Source organism: Ipomoea nil, unplaced genomic scaffold, assembly GCF_001879475.1.
Source record: "Ipomoea nil cultivar Tokyo-kokei standard unplaced genomic scaffold, Asagao_1.1 scaffold2926, whole genome shotgun sequence".
Classification (NCBI taxonomy): domain Eukaryota; kingdom Viridiplantae; phylum Streptophyta; class Magnoliopsida; order Solanales; family Convolvulaceae; genus Ipomoea; species Ipomoea nil.
The window spans coordinates 4,335,130-4,353,309 of record NW_017619354.1 but is presented as its reverse complement, the minus strand read 5'-3'; the positions used below and the strand labels follow the sequence as shown (position 1 = coordinate 4,353,309).

Here is an 18,180-nt window from a genome sequence, read left to right as displayed (position 1 = left end):
GCTGTTGTTTCAAGAATTTTTCTTCTTTTCTCTTAGGATGTTTGATAAGTAGGAAAGTTTAAATTTCCGAGAAATTTATTTTCATGTCTGGTGCAACATTTTTATTTAGGGGAGTTCGGGTCAATGAGAATTTAATTTCATGATATCAAGGAAAGTGATATGATTTTTTTTTAAAAAAAAAAAAAAAAAAAAAAAACCTTCATAGAAAACTTTAAATAAATTAAATATTTTAATTAATTTTTGTTTGAAGTATTGTGTTTGCATCTATTATGCTCATTTAGAATGATAATCAAAATGTAATTACATTACAAGGTACTTGACAATAAATTTTTTATGTAATTTAAATCTTATATTTTTAGGATATACTAAACGTATTAATATTAATTTTTCTTACAAAATTGTTCTAATTAAATAAATTCTTTAAAATATTTTTTCATAAATTTAATTGATGAAAAAATATTTTATTACAAATTATTTATAAAATTACTTTTCTAGCCCTAATTAGAATTGCAATTTGCGACTTCCCATCCGTCTCTCTTCTCACTTGCGATTTGCGACTGCCTTTGCAATTCTTGCTCACCTTCGCAATTGCTTCTCTGATACACCGTCTCACACCGGTCGCCACTGCTCTCGCCAGTCCTCAATGTTTCTCTCCAATCGCCGGTCACCACTCTACTCTCTAAGGTGAATTCATCCCCTCCATGAGTTTCAAGGAAATGGAGATGGAAAGACCGAGAAGGTAATGGTTGAGTCCATTAGCATCATTGTTGAAGCCAAAGAGTCCCTCAAGGAGATAGAGACCGAGCTGAATAAGGTATATATTAGTTCTTTTTATAATGTTTTGTTTGAATGTTTTGTCTTATTAATTTTAAATTTTAATAAATAATTTGAGGTTTTTTTTTTTTTTTTTTTTTTTTTTTTTTTTATAGATTCTCAAAGGAGATGATGCTATGATTGCTATATTGGGGATGATACATAGTTTAAAAAGTCATTTTAATTATATTTATTTTCTTATAAATTTTAATAAATAGTTATTTAAAAAAAAATAATAAATACTTTTGTTTTGACAGATGTTTGCAGCATATGCACAATCCTGTTCAATTTGACTCTGTTCAACTTCAGCCTCAGTTTGAGTTGACCTATGCTGAATACACAGCTGAGGTGTCTGTGTCTCCATTGGAAAACGAGTCTCACAGAAAGACTATAGAGACTGACTAACAACTTGATGCGTCAGTTGTTTGTGACGAAGAAGACTATCAAATTCTTAGCCATATCTATCGCTTCCTCCTTGCGTTGCTCGAGGACCACCTTCGCGATGGAGAGAGCCTCTAATATGTTAGAAGTGGATTCACTAAGCTAAATTAGTGCTGCAGACAGGTACTCAATATCACCATTCAACTATAACACCTCACACATTAGCTTGTCAATCCTTATCACTTTTTCTTTGCGTTTGCAATCCATCACTTTCTCCTTGCGTTGCTTGAGGGCATCCCGAGTATCGGAGATGGCATACATTACAGGATCTGATACCATGTTATAATCTAGACGCCACCAAAGTGGATCGAACGTGCCCTGATACAGACTCTGATATCATATTATAATCTAGACACCATCAAAGTGGACCAAACATGTTCTGATACAGGTACTGATAGCATTTTATAATCTAGACACCACCAAAATTGACCAAACTTGTTCTGATACAGATACTGATATCATGTTATAATCTAGACGATACTAAAGTGGACCAAACAAGCTCTGATACCACGTTATAACCTAAGATTGGGTCCTAGGTGAGTACTAAATTAATGCAATGATTCATTGCAGGCAATGGAAGCAGCCGACAAAAAGATTAAGAAGCATTGGATACTTTAATGGGTTTTAAGGAAATGGGGATGGAAAGACCTGGAGAATGTAATGGTTGGGCCCATGAGCATAATTGTTGAAGCCAAAGAGTCTCTCAAGGAGATGGAGACCGAGCTGAATAAGGTATATATTAGTTCTTTTTATAATGTTTTGTCTTATTAATTTTAAATTTTAATAAATAATTTGAGTTTCTTTTTATAGATTCTCAAAGAAGATGATGCTATGATTGCTATATTGGGGACGATATATAGTTTAAAAAGTCATTTTATAATTATATTTATTTTCTTTTAAATTTTAATAAATAATTATTTTTTAAAAAAATTTAATAATAAATACTTTTGTTTTGACAGATGTTTGCAGGATATGCACAATCCCTGTTCAATCTGAGTCTGCTCAATCCCAGCCTCAGTCTGAGTTGACCTATGCTGAATACGTAGCTGATGTTTCTACATTGAAAAACAAGTCTCACAGAAAGACTATGGAGATTAACAACCTGATATGTCAGTTGTTTGGGACGAGAAAGACTATCAAATTCTTAGCCATATCTATGGCTTCATCGTTGCTCGAGGGCCACCTTCGCGTTGGAGAGAGCCTCTAATACGTTAGAAGTGGATTCACTAAGCTTAATTAGTGCCACAGACATGTACTCAATATCACCATTCAACTCTAACATCTCACACATTAGCTTGTCAATCCTCATCACTTTCTCTTTGCGTTTGCAATCCATCACTTTCTCCTTGCGTTGCTTGAGGGCATCCCGTGCTGCGGAGATGGCCTACAATACATGCTCTGATACCATATTATAATCTAGACGCCATCAAAGTGGATCGAACGTGTCCTGATACAGACTCTGATACCATATTATAATCTAGACATCACCAAAGGAGACAAAACATGTTCTGATGCAGGTACTGATAGCATTTTATAATCTAGACACCACCAAAGTTGACCAAACATGTTCTGATACAGGTACTGATATCATGTTATAATCTAGACGCTACCAAAGTGAACCGAACATGTTCTGATACAGGCTCTCTGATACCATGTTATATTCATTTTCTTTTAAATTTTAATAAATACTTTTGTTTTGACAGATGTTTGCAGGATATGCACAACCCCTGTTCAATCTGAGTCTGTTCAACCCCATGAGCAATTATTCATATCAATTGTAGAACGGATTAGCCGAGGGTGGAGAAGGGTTGGGTTGGGTTTTGAGTGTTTGGTCGTGCCTACAATACAGGCTCTGATACCATGTTATAATCTAGACGCCACCAAAGTGGATCGAACGTGCCCTGATAGCAGCTCAAGAGCGTCCCGAGCCGCAGTGAGGGACGTAAATAATTTGGACAGAGATCCAATCATGTCTTTCAATTTCGCGGAGTGAATCTGCATACCCTTCCTCGTCACTATCAGCTGATACAGTAAATTGCTAATTTCCATGTTCCTTCTATTAAATTTGCTTTCAAATGGATAAATCTGAGCCACATACTTATCAAAATGTCAACTCAGTCCGAGACACAGGTTCACCAGATTCAACACACTTAGAGGGTTCACCAGATTCAACAGACTTAGACTCAGATTGCGAGGATTTTGTATATTCTGCGTACATCTGTTGAAAAAAGTATTTAATATGGAAGACCCTTTCTAATATTTTGTCAATTATTACCAACTTGGTTAGAAGGAGAGTAGAGATTCCTAATATTTGCCCGCCTTGTGGAGTTTGTGAGGAGGATATTATGCATATTTTATGCACTTGTATTTATGCTAGTATGCTAGACGTGTGTGGAATGTTTCACGTCTTCTTATCCCTAACGTTGATGGTTATGATTTTATGCAGTCGGTGGAGGCTTGGTTGGGAAGCTCAGCAATATCTGCTGGGTTTCTAAAAGAACAGATATGTGGAATACTCTACGAAATTTGGAGAGCTCGGAATATGGCTGTTTGGGATTTTGTTCTACCGACCCCCTCGCATCTATGTCACGGTTTTCACAATACTTGGTCTGCATGGGCATCGAACAACACGCCGGCTGCTCCCTTACAGCCGTCAGCACCGGAGATTACGACTTTGCTGCCGCTGGATGCGGTTTACAGCTACGCTGACGCCGGATTTATCAGCACGTCCCCGACATATGGCTTTTATGTGTGCAACACAGAGGGCGGTTTTGTTGCGGTTGCTAACGGTCCTCTTATATGTCCGTATGATCCTCTCCTAGCTGAAGCCATGGCGATACGAGAAGCCCTATCATGGCTACAAGAGCACAATTATCACAACATTGTGATTTTTTCGGATTGTGCGATCCTTGTTTCTTGCTTTCGCGAAGCGAGTTCCTATCGTTCGTACCTAGGTGTTATCTTAGATTCATGTTTGCATTTATTTCGTTCCTTTCATTCATGCTCCATTAAATTTGTACGCAGAGATGTCAATACGGTAGCTCATGCCTTAGCAAAGCATGTTAGTGCGGTTGATACTCGTAATGTCTGGAGGGATTTTCTTCCTCCCTTTGTTTCTTCTATAGTTTAATGCAATCCGGTTTCCTTAGCTTTCAAAAAAAAAGTATTTATTAATTTATTTTTTAAAAAAAAAACTATAAGCTGATACAGTAAATTGCTAATTTCCATGTTCCTTCTATTAAATTTGCTTTCAAATGGATAAACTTAACCCTAAAGATGACCAGTGCATCCACTGGAAAGCGTGGGATAAATTGTGTATCCCTAAGAAATATGGGAGTTTGGGCTTTAAGGAATTGCGTGCCTTTAATTTAGGCATGTTGGGGAAACAGGCCTGGCGTTTACTCACGAAACCTGAGTCGTTGGTATCAAGAATATTTAAAGCCAGGTATTATCCTAAAGGGCCATTCTTTGATGCTTGTTTAGGGAATAACCCAAGTTTCTGTTTGAGTAGTATCATGGCTGCACAGGAACTAATTTGTGGAGGAGTTAGGCGCAGGATTGGGAATGAAAGGGCAACCCTGATATGGGATCATCCATGGCTTCAGGATGAGAATAATGCGAAAATAATTACTGAAAAACCACCACAGTTGGCACATGCAACAGTTATGAGCTTAATGGATCAGGAAACGGGATCATGGGATCATGACATTTTAACTGATATTTTTATGGAGAGCCTTGAATGATATATTACCCACTACAAAGAACCTGATTATAAAGAGAGTGGAGATTGATCCAACATGTGCTATGTGTGAGATCATGCATGAGGATACTATGCACTCTTTGGTCAAATGTGATTTAGACAATGAACATTTGGGCACAATCTCAACTTCCAATCCCCAATAGTGTCACATATATTTTTCATGTTTGGTTTAATGAAATATTGAATATTTTAGATGATGATGGAATTATTTATGCAGTGGGCCTATTATAATTATATATGGCGAGCGAGAAATGGGGCTGTATGGGATGCATGCTTACCCAGACCACGGAAGATGATTGCTACTGTAACCACAACGGTCCGGGCGTGGCGACTTGCACACCCGGACCGCACGCAGCCGGCAGAACGAGGAACTGTCACGGCAAATGCCGAACAAGCCCAAGGGGCAATCGATCAACCTGCTACTGTTCGGCTTCTAGTCCAGTTGCCAACTGCCGTGGCCGCCGGAAGCCACACGGCCATCCCCTCATCTATAGGCCATGGAGGCATGCGGAACCGATGCTACTTTGATGCGGCGTATTTCCACACCACGAGTAAAGCGACTGTAGGGGCAATCCTCCTAAACAGACAGGGATTGTATATCTCCGCTCTACAGGCACCGATGATAGACTGCTTCTCCCCTCTTATGGCAGAAGAATTAGTTGATTTAGTTATTTCTTCTCGTTATAATTATAATTGTATAGGGTTATAATCATATTTTTATTTTTGATTATCAAATTTGAATTTTTTTATTTATTCTTAATTATTTGTATTTTAAAATATTTTTCACTTTTGGGTGAAGTTGGATGATATTTTAAAAAATGCAAGTATTTTGGGTATTTTAAATTTTAAATTTTAAATTAAGAATAAAAATGTTTTCAAGTTAGAAATTGTAATTTATGGAAAAAATAAATAAATGCTTTTATTGTCGAGACGAACTGTATAAATTTCCTCAGTCCCTTCGACTTTGAATACATTAAACTCACCTACGGTGCTTGCTTTCTCGTAGTACTTCTACTCAGTATGACTGACTAGGAATCCACACAAAAAAAAAAAGAAACTCACCAAAGGTCTGATACTCTGATCTTTCATCTTCTTCTTTTTACTATTTCCTATGTTGTGTGTACATTTCCGATTTTACCTGCTCTCCTTGTGTGTGTGTTTGGCAGATGAAAATACAAAAATATCTTGATTCTTGAAATGGGCAAGCAAAAGGATTGATTTTTATTGGCAAAAATTCTTTTAAAAAATACGGAGTAATTAATTTTGTGGTTATATTTTTGTTGGATTCTGAATTTTCACGCTAGGGATTGTTATAGAAGTGAAAATCAACCTTTTTATGATAAGGCTCTACAAGAAAATTCACGAATTGAGAGGATGGTAGCTATTGTTAGTAGTTCATTTTATATATTTTTAGGTCACCTATTCATAGCTGCTTTTTGAAGGTTCATTCAGTCCTGATATTTTCACTCTCCAATTTTTTTTTTTTTTGTTTTTTGGGTTTGATTACTTTTGGTAAAGGTTTTGTTTAGCACTTTTTTTTGCTATTGTTTTGTTTTGTTTTGTTTCTTCACATTTAGAAAATAGAGTTCCATTACCTGATATATATGTGTATTAATTTTCTTAGTATTCAATGGCAAACCTTGAATTGTGTTATTGGACAGCATGGATTTTTAATTTTTTAATTTTTTTTGGTTGTTGACTTATTTGAGCTTTGAATTACATGTGCAAATGGATTTGATGTCATGGTCTTTAGTTATATTTTTGTGTAGACTATGAGTTCTTTGCCACTTCATGATGGTTGTAAGACATTTATGCACCTATGATGAGACAGGTAAGACATTTATGCACCTATGGTGAGACAGGATCTTTTAGGACAGCACCTCAAGTAGACTATTTGGAAGTGAAGAGCAACAAATGTAAGAGAGAAGGAAAGTAGGAAACAAAGGAAGGGATATCCTAGGAGGCTAGGAATCACATTCAGGTTTCTTAGGCCTTACACATCTGGAAATAGGAATCTCACTTAAGGGACTCCTATGTTTGTTTTCTGTTTGAGGCATATGCATACACCAGTAGAATTAAACATTTCATCCTCAGTTCCCTGTTGTATCTTCTCAGTAATTTCTTAGGTTGAAAACCAGATAACACTATGTGATGTATGAACTGGGAAAAATGTTCTGTTAAAGGGGCCAGGGGATCCTCATATACGCAAATGCAAGTGGTCTTCATCCATGAAAATTGAAAACTATGTGATTTGCTCTTATTTGGTGATCTACTTGTGTTAGGCTCATGCTTTCGATGTTCTTGAATCCTTTTTTACATCTACTTTGCTTAGAAGAACTCAAAGCTGCATACATGGCAACTCTTTGCTATGTATCCTGATGATATATGAGATATCTTTCTTTTTTGAGTGACAAGGAAAACCCACAGCCACTATGTGAGGGTGTGCACTAGGTAAACCCCGCCTTGTGACCCTAGCTGGCAAAGAACCACAAAGAGGTAAACCAACCTAGGTTGTCCATAGCTGACTGGCTCAAACCAAGAAGGCCAATAGGCCGCTCCTACTGGAGTCGAACTTGTAACCTTGTGGTTATCAAGTCAATAGCCCGACCAACCTTGTGATATATCTTTCTTGATTGATGTAACCCATACTTTCAAGTGTTTCTAATTTCTAATGTATATCTGCACTTTAAAGAATAAGGTGGCATCGTAGGTATCAATCTAGTTTATAGTCAGTGAGGTTTGATCTCTCTCTTTTCTTTTTTTTTTTGATAAGTTCAATCCTTTACTAATTGGTACCTTGTTCTAATGCAGCTAATGGATCAAATGGACATTGACTGTGTATTGGTTGTTCCAGACACCCCTACCAGGTTACCTGCAAAGAATGCAGAGTACAGTAGTGGAGTGCACAAGGAGATTGATGCATCCCTGCCTAGTCTTTCAGGACAGGGGAATGTTTCTACTGAACAGCAAAAAACGCAGTTAAACAATGCCACTGGAATCAGAAGATTGTTTATTCATCCTCCAAGAAGGCATGCTTCTAACAATTCCGAGTGTCATGCAAACTCATCCACCTCTGGCACACGTCATCCGTCTTCTTCTTCAAGAATTGATAATTTGTTTGCAAGGAAGGATACGAGTTTCTCCAATTCTGAGGGAAAAGACTCTGGTTGTCTTCAACTTATAAAGAAAGACAGCACAGATTCAAATCCTGGATATTCTTGCAAAGATAGTTTACATCTGATGGAAAAAAGTATGCCTGCTCAAGTACTATCAGGAAGTAGCCAAGGCGAAGGTTTTAGCAAAAGAGAAGTATCAAGTAATGGATTCTCTAACTTACAAAGTATGAGAAGTTCTTCAGAAACAATCAAAGTTGACAAAGAACAATTTGATGATGGGTACAAAGCTGGTTTCAATATGATTAATGGAGTAAGAAAGGAATTTGTTCATGATACACAGCACAATGACAATAAGGATGTATGTGCATCTGTTATTACCTTACCTAGGGTAACTAGACAAAAGAGATTGGTGCGAAATGGATGCATATCTCCACATAACATAGCAAAGGCCAAGAAACCAGTTGGAAGGGACCATAATGATCTTCTTACGGTTAAACAAAATTATTGCAGTTCTGTGTCATCATCTAGCAATTCAGAGAGTCAAATTAATGTTAAAGATTTAGTGTCTGAAGGACATGCTTCAAACACAATGAAGGGAAAAGGGATAATGGCCCATCCTTTTACTTCAACAGGACTGAATGGGAAAAATGGACACACATCTTTCAGGTACATAATGTCATAGTCAGTTAAGGCATGTGGATCCTATCATCACTTTCTTTTTCATCTCTGGCATGCTAACAAGTTATGGCTGACTAGGACAGAGACAGTTGCAGTTGATTTTAGTCATGAAACAAAGGGGTAAAATATGATATAACCATTAAAACCCCAGGTGAATTTAGATGGAATTAGTTGCTGCGAGACTCATTCTCATTCACCAATTAAATTTACACGTACACTTGAGTGTAACTTGCTGTTCCTTTTTCATCTTTCACTGATAACCTGATGCTAGTTTCATATATGATTAGCACTCATGTCATCATTTATTCTTCTAAACAGCTTACATGAACTCTATTTGTGTCTTCAACCCACTTCTGTACTACTTTTGAGTAACTAAAAATTTTCAACATCAATGTTCTTATCATGAGATTTCTCTGTTGTACTTGCAGAAATGTAATTGATGTTGATGAAGAAGTGAGTGAAATCGCTGCTGCCAATCAAGATGCGTTCAGAAGCATTGAAGAATCAGGTGGATGGAGAAGTACACGAAATTGTTATCAGATATCCTTGTCTGATGAGGACCCCCATTTATCCTTGGGGAATGATATTAATGCATGCTCTGAAACTAAGCACAACCAGCACAAACTGCTGAGAAGAGAAAATGGAACTAATGCTCAGAGCCATGATCACTATCCCAATTGTGAGGATTTATCTTCTCATAGATATCCTTCTGCAAGGAATTCCAGTCAGGTGGCCAGACCCCTTGGGCAACAATTAAGCCATATTGATGTGCATCATCCGGTGATAATAACCCCACTTGGTAAAAGGCAAAAGCAGGGATCTACCTCAATTAATAATGCTGAATGTTCCACTTCAGCTTTCAATGATGCAGATATCATATTTAGGGACTCATATAGGGATCCCAATAATAATTCAAGAGAAAATACTAACCAAAACTGTAGCAGAAGAGATAACCTAGAACCAATCATTGATATTGATGATTTATCCCCTCAAGCAACGAATGATGGTTCTAAAGGAGTAGCATGCTGTAGGAGCGATGAAGATGCTAGAGCCAGACAGGTAGAAGCAGATGAAGCACTGGCACTGGAGCTCCAAGAGCAATTATTCAACGAGACGCCTGTTTTTGGAGTTGATAATGAGGTGGTTTCTCTTTTCCCTCTTTTCTTTTGTTTATACATCAGGTGCATGTAGGCAATGACCCTTGGCTTAACTGGTCAAATCCTTCCCCATCCCCTCTGATGTGTATTCTTGAAGTCCATCTCTCTTTTTGTTATGCACTATCTGTATTTGGAATTGGATTTGATCCATTTAACATTTTGAAATAGGTTGATCAGCATGTAGCCAGGGCTTTGCAACAAGAGGATTTTCACCTTTCTTTCTCTGGGGACACACATCATGTAACGCTGAGTTTGATTTTGTTGCATTGTATTGTTTTTGCTTCCCATCCATATATATTCATATCCAACGTCCCAATCATGAAAGTTTAAAATGACTTAGATATGAAGACTTGAAACTCATTCAACAGCTTTTCTACTACAACCCCTGAGGTTAACTGAACCGAAACTTGTTTTGTTTTAGAAAGTAAAGTTATGGCATGACAAAATTGAAAAAAGGGACTAATGTTGGATTTTCGGAACATAAGATGCAAAGATATCATGCTAATGCTTTTATGCACAAAAACTGTAAGTTATAAAACCAATATCTTTGAAGTATCTATAATTAAAGTGATTGGAGCAGCTGTGCCCATGGAAGTGGCATATTTGTTCTTTATTCATTTGTTTATTGAAATGCATTTACATACAATTATTGCTTCCTCAAACTTTTGCCTTAACCTGTAAATATATTTTCCTCGTTCTTTTTATTTGTAGAGAAGCAGATCATTTGCAAATACAAGGCATTCCCAATATCAGTCTTCTGTTAATGCTTCTCGAGGAGCTCCTCGAGCTTCTAACTCTAATAGATTAGCAAGATGGAGGAGCCGTTTTCCTGGACAACCTCGTACACTCTTGCCATCTACTGGGAGAAATTCTATATTTCCTTCTTACATGGATGTTGAGACGGTATTATGCAATTGATCATTTTAGACTATATTTTTATTTGGAATATGTTGAGGAATTAATATAAATACTTAAAGATTAAATTTCCTTTTGTTGATTGACCAGCTGATTATGCTTGTTATATGCATTTAATTTTTTTAATTTTTTTTTTTACCTATAATGGCGGTTGCAATATCTGATAGCATTAAGAAGCTCAACTGACAATAATAAGTGAGGGTAGGTATGAGGAATGTTAAACTAAAATCATTTTTTTTTAAAAAAAAGAAAGAAAATGAAAAGAGTGAACAGGAATCTGTTGGGCAAAGTCATATTGTAAACTAAGAGAAAGTTATCTTAAAAACTAAGATCTTTGGCCACATTGACCGTTAAAATAACTTGTCATGACTATTAAGAAAGGAGTTCAAAGCTTGTGACTTTTAATGGAAGTATAAGATCCCTACTATCCTCTTCTCCTAGCCTAAGATGCTGGATAATAACGATGTTATATTTGCTCATTTTCATTTCTGTATTTTATTTTATTTTTTTTCAAAACTTGTTTTGCTAATTGATATATGTACTATTGAATTTTTTTTCCATTTTATTCAGAGAATGGAAGTATTGGAAACACTTGAGGCTTTTAGTAATATGGGAGTACATGGTGATTTCCTTCAAACTCAGCGCGACTTCAATGAGTAAGATATCTTCCATAGCCATTTAATATCGTGAAATGAGAGCTCATCCCTCGGTGTAGTTATTTATTTTCTTTTCTTGATTTAGAAACGACTATGAGATGTTGTTGGCACTTGATGAGAACAATCACCAGCATGCCGGGGCATCAATGCATCAAATTAATGGTTTGCCAGAGTCGACTGTTCAGGTGACTTGGAATCTTCAGATTTCTGACTTTCTCTCGTTTTTTTTTTTTTTTTTTTTTAACATTTTTATTAACCTTCATACCTGAGATTCTTCGCTGGGATCTGAGCAATAGATATACGGTAATTATGATGCAGGGGAGGGATTATTTGTTATTGGATTTGAAATTTAGCTAGTTATGTTCCATGCAGAATGAGAATCTCGAAGAAGCGTGCTCTATATGTCTCGAAAATCCAACAATGGGGGACACCATCCGCCATCTCCCTTGCTTACACAAGTTCCACAAAGATGTAGGGAACCCTTCACCCTTTTTATGATCTATAACGAAAATTTTACAGGCTAAATGTTCTTCGGTTCGTGCAGTGCATCGACCCATGGCTGCAAAGACGATCGTCCTGCCCGGTCTGCAAGTCGTCCATCGCTTGATTGCGGGTAAAGACTCGAGAGGACTCTTGTGTGTGTTATTCCATTTATCAGCATTTTGTTTTTACGGCTCCATGATGCGTCGTACTCTCTAAGGCAGAACGTAAAATCGCATCAATGAAACTCCATCTTCATGCCCAGAAAATGGTGGTTGTTGGCCACACATCCTATGATCAGATTTGGCCATTTTGGCTAGATTTTGGTATATTAGTGGATACTCAAAAATAGAAGATTGGGAGTAGGGGTGTTTGAGTAATTTTACTATATTAAATTTCTATTTCTACTCAACATATAGTCAGTAATGTACTATGTTTCATTATATTAATTTTTATGAATATTCTGACCTCTATGGCTCTATGACAAGCATAACATACAAATGCATGCTTATTTTGTAGCTTGGAATAAGGACAAATAAGTCATTGAACTACTTGAAAAAATGTCTAAATTACAAAAAATGCAATTAAAAATAGTATTATTAATTTCATTTGTAATATTATAAAAATTATATAATAATATAATTAATTATAAAAATCAAATTATTATTCCTATTACTATTTAAAAAAAAAAAAACTTAAAGTGATCCTAATTTTGTCGAACTAATTTTAAATTCACAGGATCTCATCTTTAAAGTTACTGATTCAATCGTGGAGGGGTATTTTTTCATTGAATAAAACTGCCAAATTAATTTTAATTTCATGAATTTAATTTCACAATCCCTCCAATAAAACTGCCAAATTATGAAAATTAAAGGAAAAAAAATACAATTCTCCCAACCAGAAACCTCGTAATAATATAGAAAAGAAACAAGTCTCCTATAATGGAAATCCGCTATAGAGCTACCCAGATCCTGTACTTTCGCACCTTATTTATCAACAATGTTGAAAGAAATGAAATAGCCTTCTGTACAAAAGAAATTGCTGTTAATCAATTACAAATAAAAAGGGGAGGGAAACTCCCCAATTGATTGCAACAATGGCCTCCAGTCTGAATCAAAACTCTCCATTCTCACCTCATATTCTTGGGGAAGAAGCAAGGGTCTTTTTCAAGAATCAATCTTTATCTAGGTATTCTATTGAAAGGCTCATATGCTCATTGTAAAGATTCATTTTCTTCTATTTTCATTCACCATTTGTATGATTTATCCTTCATTTTCCTATCTGATTGATTTTTGTTAGATTGGGTTTCTTCTCTGCAAATTTCCCATTTTGTAGAAAAGCATTGATGGTGGGTTTTGATATCTTTGCATGCTAGGTTCCAATGTTTGAAGGTAATGTGTTTTTCCTCATTCAGGTTGTGTTTCTCCCGTGTTATTGACAAGCTTACAAGGTTATAACCTTAACCCATAGAGTCTCATCTCTTTGGGATTAAAAAAAAAAAAAAAAGGTTAGGTTTTTAGTATTTGAATTAGAACCTGAACTCTAGGTTGTTAGGGGTAGTGAAGGATGGTAGTCAAAGACCGGGGGGGCGTCTTAGGCCTATTTGTTTTGGTGATTTTGCTTGGGTTTGTGAAGAATGGGGAAGCTTTAGCTCATGCACATACTCTCTTGATAAATTGTGGTACAAATGAAAATGTTACTCTTGATGGTGCTCAATGGGTGGGCGATTCGGCCCCTAACAAAAATATAACTATCAGCACTTCTCATACTATTGAGGCCGCCATTTCCTCGATTGATGGCAATCCTGCTTACGAGTCTCTTTACAGAACTGCCAGAATATTTTCAGAACCTCTGAACTATACAATTCATGGAGCACCCGGGAATTATTTCCTTAGGCTTCATTTCTATCCCTTTAAGATTCTGAACTTCGATCCCGATCAGTCTTACTTTGGTGTCGAGACTTGTTGTTTCACATTGGCTTCCAGCCTCAATGTCCCATATGCTATTTCGCAAAAGAATGCACACGCTTCTGGGAGGAATTCTAGCTTTATTGCATTAGTGAAGGAGTATTATATTCCTGTTCAGACCAATTCTACTGTTATTACCTTTCTGCCAGATAAAGGATCTTTTGGTTTCATTAATGCCATAGAGATTGTCCAAGTCTTTGATAAGCTGTTTGTTGATTCTGTTAAGCAAGTGGGTGGAAATGGTGCGGATGTTGGTTTGGATTTGCAAAATCGTGGGATTGAGACTATGTATCGATTGAATATTGGGGGTACAATGATCAAACGTGATCAAGATTCAAGCTTTAGGAGGAAATGGGAAGAGGATTGGAGCTATATGATCAACCCGGATGCTGGAACGCAATTAAGAAACACATCTAGAATTACTTATGCTTCCCCAAATGATACATCCCTAGCTCCACTTGTTGTGTATGAAACAGCGAAAACTATGACCAACATTACTTTAGTAGTAATGAGATTCTTTAATATGTCATGGAGATTGCCCGTGGATCCAAGTTTTGATTATCTAATCCGCTTACACTTTTGTGAGCTAGTATACGATAAATCAAGTCAACGGATTTTCAGAATCTACGTAAATAATAAAACTGCAGCAGAGAATGTTGATATTTTCACAAAAGCGGGAGGAAGGGACAAGGCATACCACGAGGATTACGTTGATGCCATGACCTCAAATTCGAACAACCTTTGGGTGCAATTGGGCCCCGAGGCGGCATCAATTGATCAAGGCTCTGATGCTGCATTAAACGGTTTAGAGATTTTCAAGTTGAGCCGTGATGGTAATCTTGGGTATGTACCAAACCTTGGGGATGAAAGCAACGGAAAGTCAAATGTGAGATTTTGGTTGGGAATTGTATTTGGGATTGTAGCCATTGCAGGTATTGGTTGGCTGATCATTTGTGTGTGTAAAAAGAAGAGAACTAAAGATGTAAAAGGCAAGAAGAGTTGTGGAAGATCTGGGAAACGGTTCACACTGGCAGATCTCAAAGCAGCAACGAACAACTTTGATGACAGCTTGGTGATTGGAGTGGGAGGTTTTGGGAAGGTATACAAAGGAGAGCTAAACGATGGGATTCTTGCAGCGATTAAGCGATCGAATCCACAATCTCAACAAGGCCTACTAGAATTTGAAACGGAAATTGAACTGCTATCGAAGCTAAGGCATAGGCATTTGGTATCAATGATTGGATTCTGCGATGAGCAGAACGAAATGATATTGATATACGAGTACATGTCGAATGGGACTCTGAGGAGTCATCTTTTCGGGGGTGACCTACCATCACTAAGCTGGAAGCAAAGACTAGAGATCTGCATCGGGGCTGCTAGGGGGCTGTATTATCTTCACACAGGATCAGAGGGTGGCATCATTCACAGGGACGTAAAGACAACCAACATACTACTAGATGGAAGGTTTGTAGCGAAAATGTCAGATTTTGGGCTGTCCAAGAGCGGGCCTTCTTTGGAGCACACACATGTTAGTACCGCAGTGAAAGGAAGCTTCGGATACCTTGATCCCGAGTATTTCATGAAACAGCGCCTTACTGCCAAATCCGACGTTTACTCTTTCGGTGTAGTGATGTTTGAAGTTGTGTGTGCACGGGCTGTTATAAACTCGTCTTTACCATTGGAACAGATTAATCTTGCAGAATGGGCAATGGTTTGCCAAAAGAAGGGAATACTCGAAACCATAATCGATCCATCACTCAGGGGGAATTATTCTCCAAAATCATTGAAGAGTTTTGCAGAGATTGCTGAGAAATGTCTTGCAGATGAGGGGGTGGCCAGACCAACTATGGGAGAGCTTTTATGCCATTTGGAGTATGCTTTACAACTTCAAGACTCTTGGCTCAATCCTAACGATGCCGGTTAACCCTTTTGTTTTCATGCTCCTCTTCATCACAACACGACCAATAACCTCTACCTGTAAATAATATGTATTCAAGATAGAGCATTTTGTGTAAAGGCAAACGTTATTCAAAATCTCTTGTTCAATTCAAAATAAGTGTCTACAACTTAGTGAGGGGATTAGTCCGATGGTGAAAATTCTGGATACACTCTAAAAAAAATTTATTCAAAATATTCAAATTAAAACTTGAAATTTGAGTCAAATTTAAATTTTGAGTAAACATTAATTATTGTTCCATATACTTTTATTTTGATTTGATATAAATTCAGTTTAAATATCAAATGTTTTAAATGTTATTAATATCCAATTTAAAAACTCAAATTATATATTATTATTTATTAAATAATAAATGGAAAATTGCTCCTTTAGTCCTTGAGTTATAATCAAGTTCCGACTCAGTCCCTACGTTATGGTCGTATTCGAGTTTAGTCCCTCAGTTATGAGCGAAATGACAAGTTTGGTCCCTAGCGTTAATATTCTGTTTGCAGCTAACGGAAAAATTAAAAACAATTTAATAATAGAGGGGTAAAATAGGAATTTCAAATTATAATCTCCTTCTTATATATGTTGAAACCCATTGCGCAACAATCATTTTTTTTTATACCTACAATCAAAGGTCTTTTTATTCTCCAAACTCTGAAATCTCAAATTCGTCCACTTCTAAGCTACGAAATTCACAGGTAAGTTGTTTCTCTATTTTATATGTTTAAATAAATAATCAATATTTTCCGTATTATGAACTAATTTAGCCATTAATTATAGGATGTCATCTCTTAGTTGAGGTACTTCATCTTTCCCTCAATTTCGGGATAATTTTTTACGTAGATGTGATGATTTATTACCCTTCAAAATGTCATGGAGTTATGCTAATCGAGCAATCGAGGGAAAAGATACCAAGCTTGTCCATGTTATGGAGCAAATTTTTGTATTCGTCAAAAAATTGTAATTTAAGTTATTTTTTATAAATAGAATTGAAATATTGAAATTTAATTTTTTAAAAAAACGGGAGTAGGGTTTATTCCCTGATTACATAAGCAACTTTGGGCTTTTTTCAATTTGAGAAAAAGTATTTTGGCTAAGTTTACAAGTTTTATTAAGGAATTTACTTCTTTATCCCTGAAATTAACTTTGTCAACACACTACTAGCGTCAGGTAGCAAACTCGCCACTTCTCTCAAAACTAAGGAACTAAAAATGAATACAGTAATAACACAAGAACTGAGTCGTCACAACGGTTATAACTCAGGGACCAAACTCGCCATTTTTCCAATAATAAATAGTAAATCTATTCCATAATAACACTATTTTAATATCAAATAATGAAATGGATATAAAAATATCTATCTACAATTAATAAAAAATATATATAACTTTGTCTTTTTTTATATACACCTAAGTCCTAAACTAACCAAAAATAGTTTCACTTTAAACATTATATATTCAAATTTCTTATTCAACCCAAATATCATGTTTAAAAAATATCACTAAATATATTAAAATATCAAAAATAAAAATCAAATATCACTCAAAGGTACCCCTAAGATGAAAGTCATGCTGCTAAGACTTTGTATGTCAATTGTCAAATATTGTCAATTCCAAAATGTTCGAAATCAAAAATTCATTCAAAAATCACAAATACTTTTTTATTAGGCATAATTTCAGTTTAGATGAAATTATGCAAAGTCAAATCAAAATTATACGAATTCTCTATTTAGATTTTTAACATATTAAATTGTAATCACATATTTTAAATCAAAACTATTCAGTAATGATTCCAACTGATATACATATACACACACATTAATTATATATTACTATATATACATGCATTTATTATGATTACGCAATAGATATCCTCACAATTCACAAATTTTCAATGCAAAACTATAGAACTTAAAGCTTAAAGTTATGCATTTGTATTTATTACTATTTTTATGCATTTTTTAAGTTCACCCATAAACTTATATTCATTATATGTATAAATTCACCGATCAAAATAATATTAAAAATATATATATTCAAATTATTACATGTATGAATTCACCGATCAAAATAATATTAAAATATATTTAGATGAGAAATATAACGTCACATATTTGCCGGAGGTATTTCCGGGAAAAAGAAAATCAACAATGATTTACGTATTTCTTATAGTTGACCTTGATTGACAAGAACTAGAAGTCGCAAGAAATTTCTGTATCTATATTATATGTATATGTATGTATGTATACTCACCTC

At 35.8% G+C, this 18,180-nt stretch overlaps 2 protein-coding genes across 8 annotated transcripts; both read left to right on the top strand.

The window, feature by feature from the left end:
• Window positions 1–5,976: 5,976 nt before the first annotated feature.
• On the top strand, window positions 5,977–12,485 carry LOC109161945. Of its 5 annotated transcripts, XM_019310530.1 has the most exons (11): window positions 5,986–6,081; window positions 6,784–6,814; window positions 6,846–6,930; window positions 7,826–8,796; window positions 9,237–9,948; window positions 10,134–10,205; window positions 10,677–10,868; window positions 11,451–11,536; window positions 11,622–11,721; window positions 11,909–12,007; window positions 12,081–12,485. In XM_019310530.1, the coding sequence occupies exons 4-11, from the start codon at window positions 7,829–7,831 to the stop codon at window positions 12,141–12,143; spliced, it is 2,292 nt and encodes a 763-aa protein (XP_019166075.1). In that variant the 5' UTR covers window positions 5,986–6,081; window positions 6,784–6,814; window positions 6,846–6,930; window positions 7,826–7,828; the 3' UTR covers window positions 12,144–12,485. The 5 variants fall into 5 exon arrangements, with proteins under 5 accessions (XP_019166073.1, XP_019166076.1, XP_019166075.1 ...); XM_019310529.1 differs by lacking the exon at window positions 5,986–6,081 and having other exon boundaries at window positions 6,756–6,814; window positions 6,846–6,995; window positions 12,081–12,477; XM_019310528.1 differs by lacking the exons at window positions 6,784–6,814; window positions 6,846–6,930 and having other exon boundaries at window positions 5,977–6,081.
• Window positions 12,486–12,877: 392 nt separating this feature from the next.
• Window positions 12,878–16,036, top strand: LOC109161625 (probable receptor-like protein kinase At1g30570). 3 transcript variants are annotated; one of them, XM_019310111.1, is made up of 2 exons: window positions 12,878–13,204; window positions 13,431–16,036. In XM_019310111.1, the coding sequence occupies exon 2, from the start codon at window positions 13,583–13,585 to the stop codon at window positions 15,905–15,907; it is 2,325 nt and encodes a 774-aa protein (XP_019165656.1). In that variant the 5' UTR covers window positions 12,878–13,204; window positions 13,431–13,582; the 3' UTR covers window positions 15,908–16,036. The 3 variants fall into 3 exon arrangements, with proteins under 3 accessions (XP_019165656.1, XP_019165655.1, XP_019165654.1); XM_019310110.1 differs by having other exon boundaries at window positions 13,392–16,036; XM_019310109.1 differs by having other exon boundaries at window positions 13,316–16,036.
• The last annotated feature ends 2,144 nt before the right edge of the window (window positions 16,037–18,180 follow it).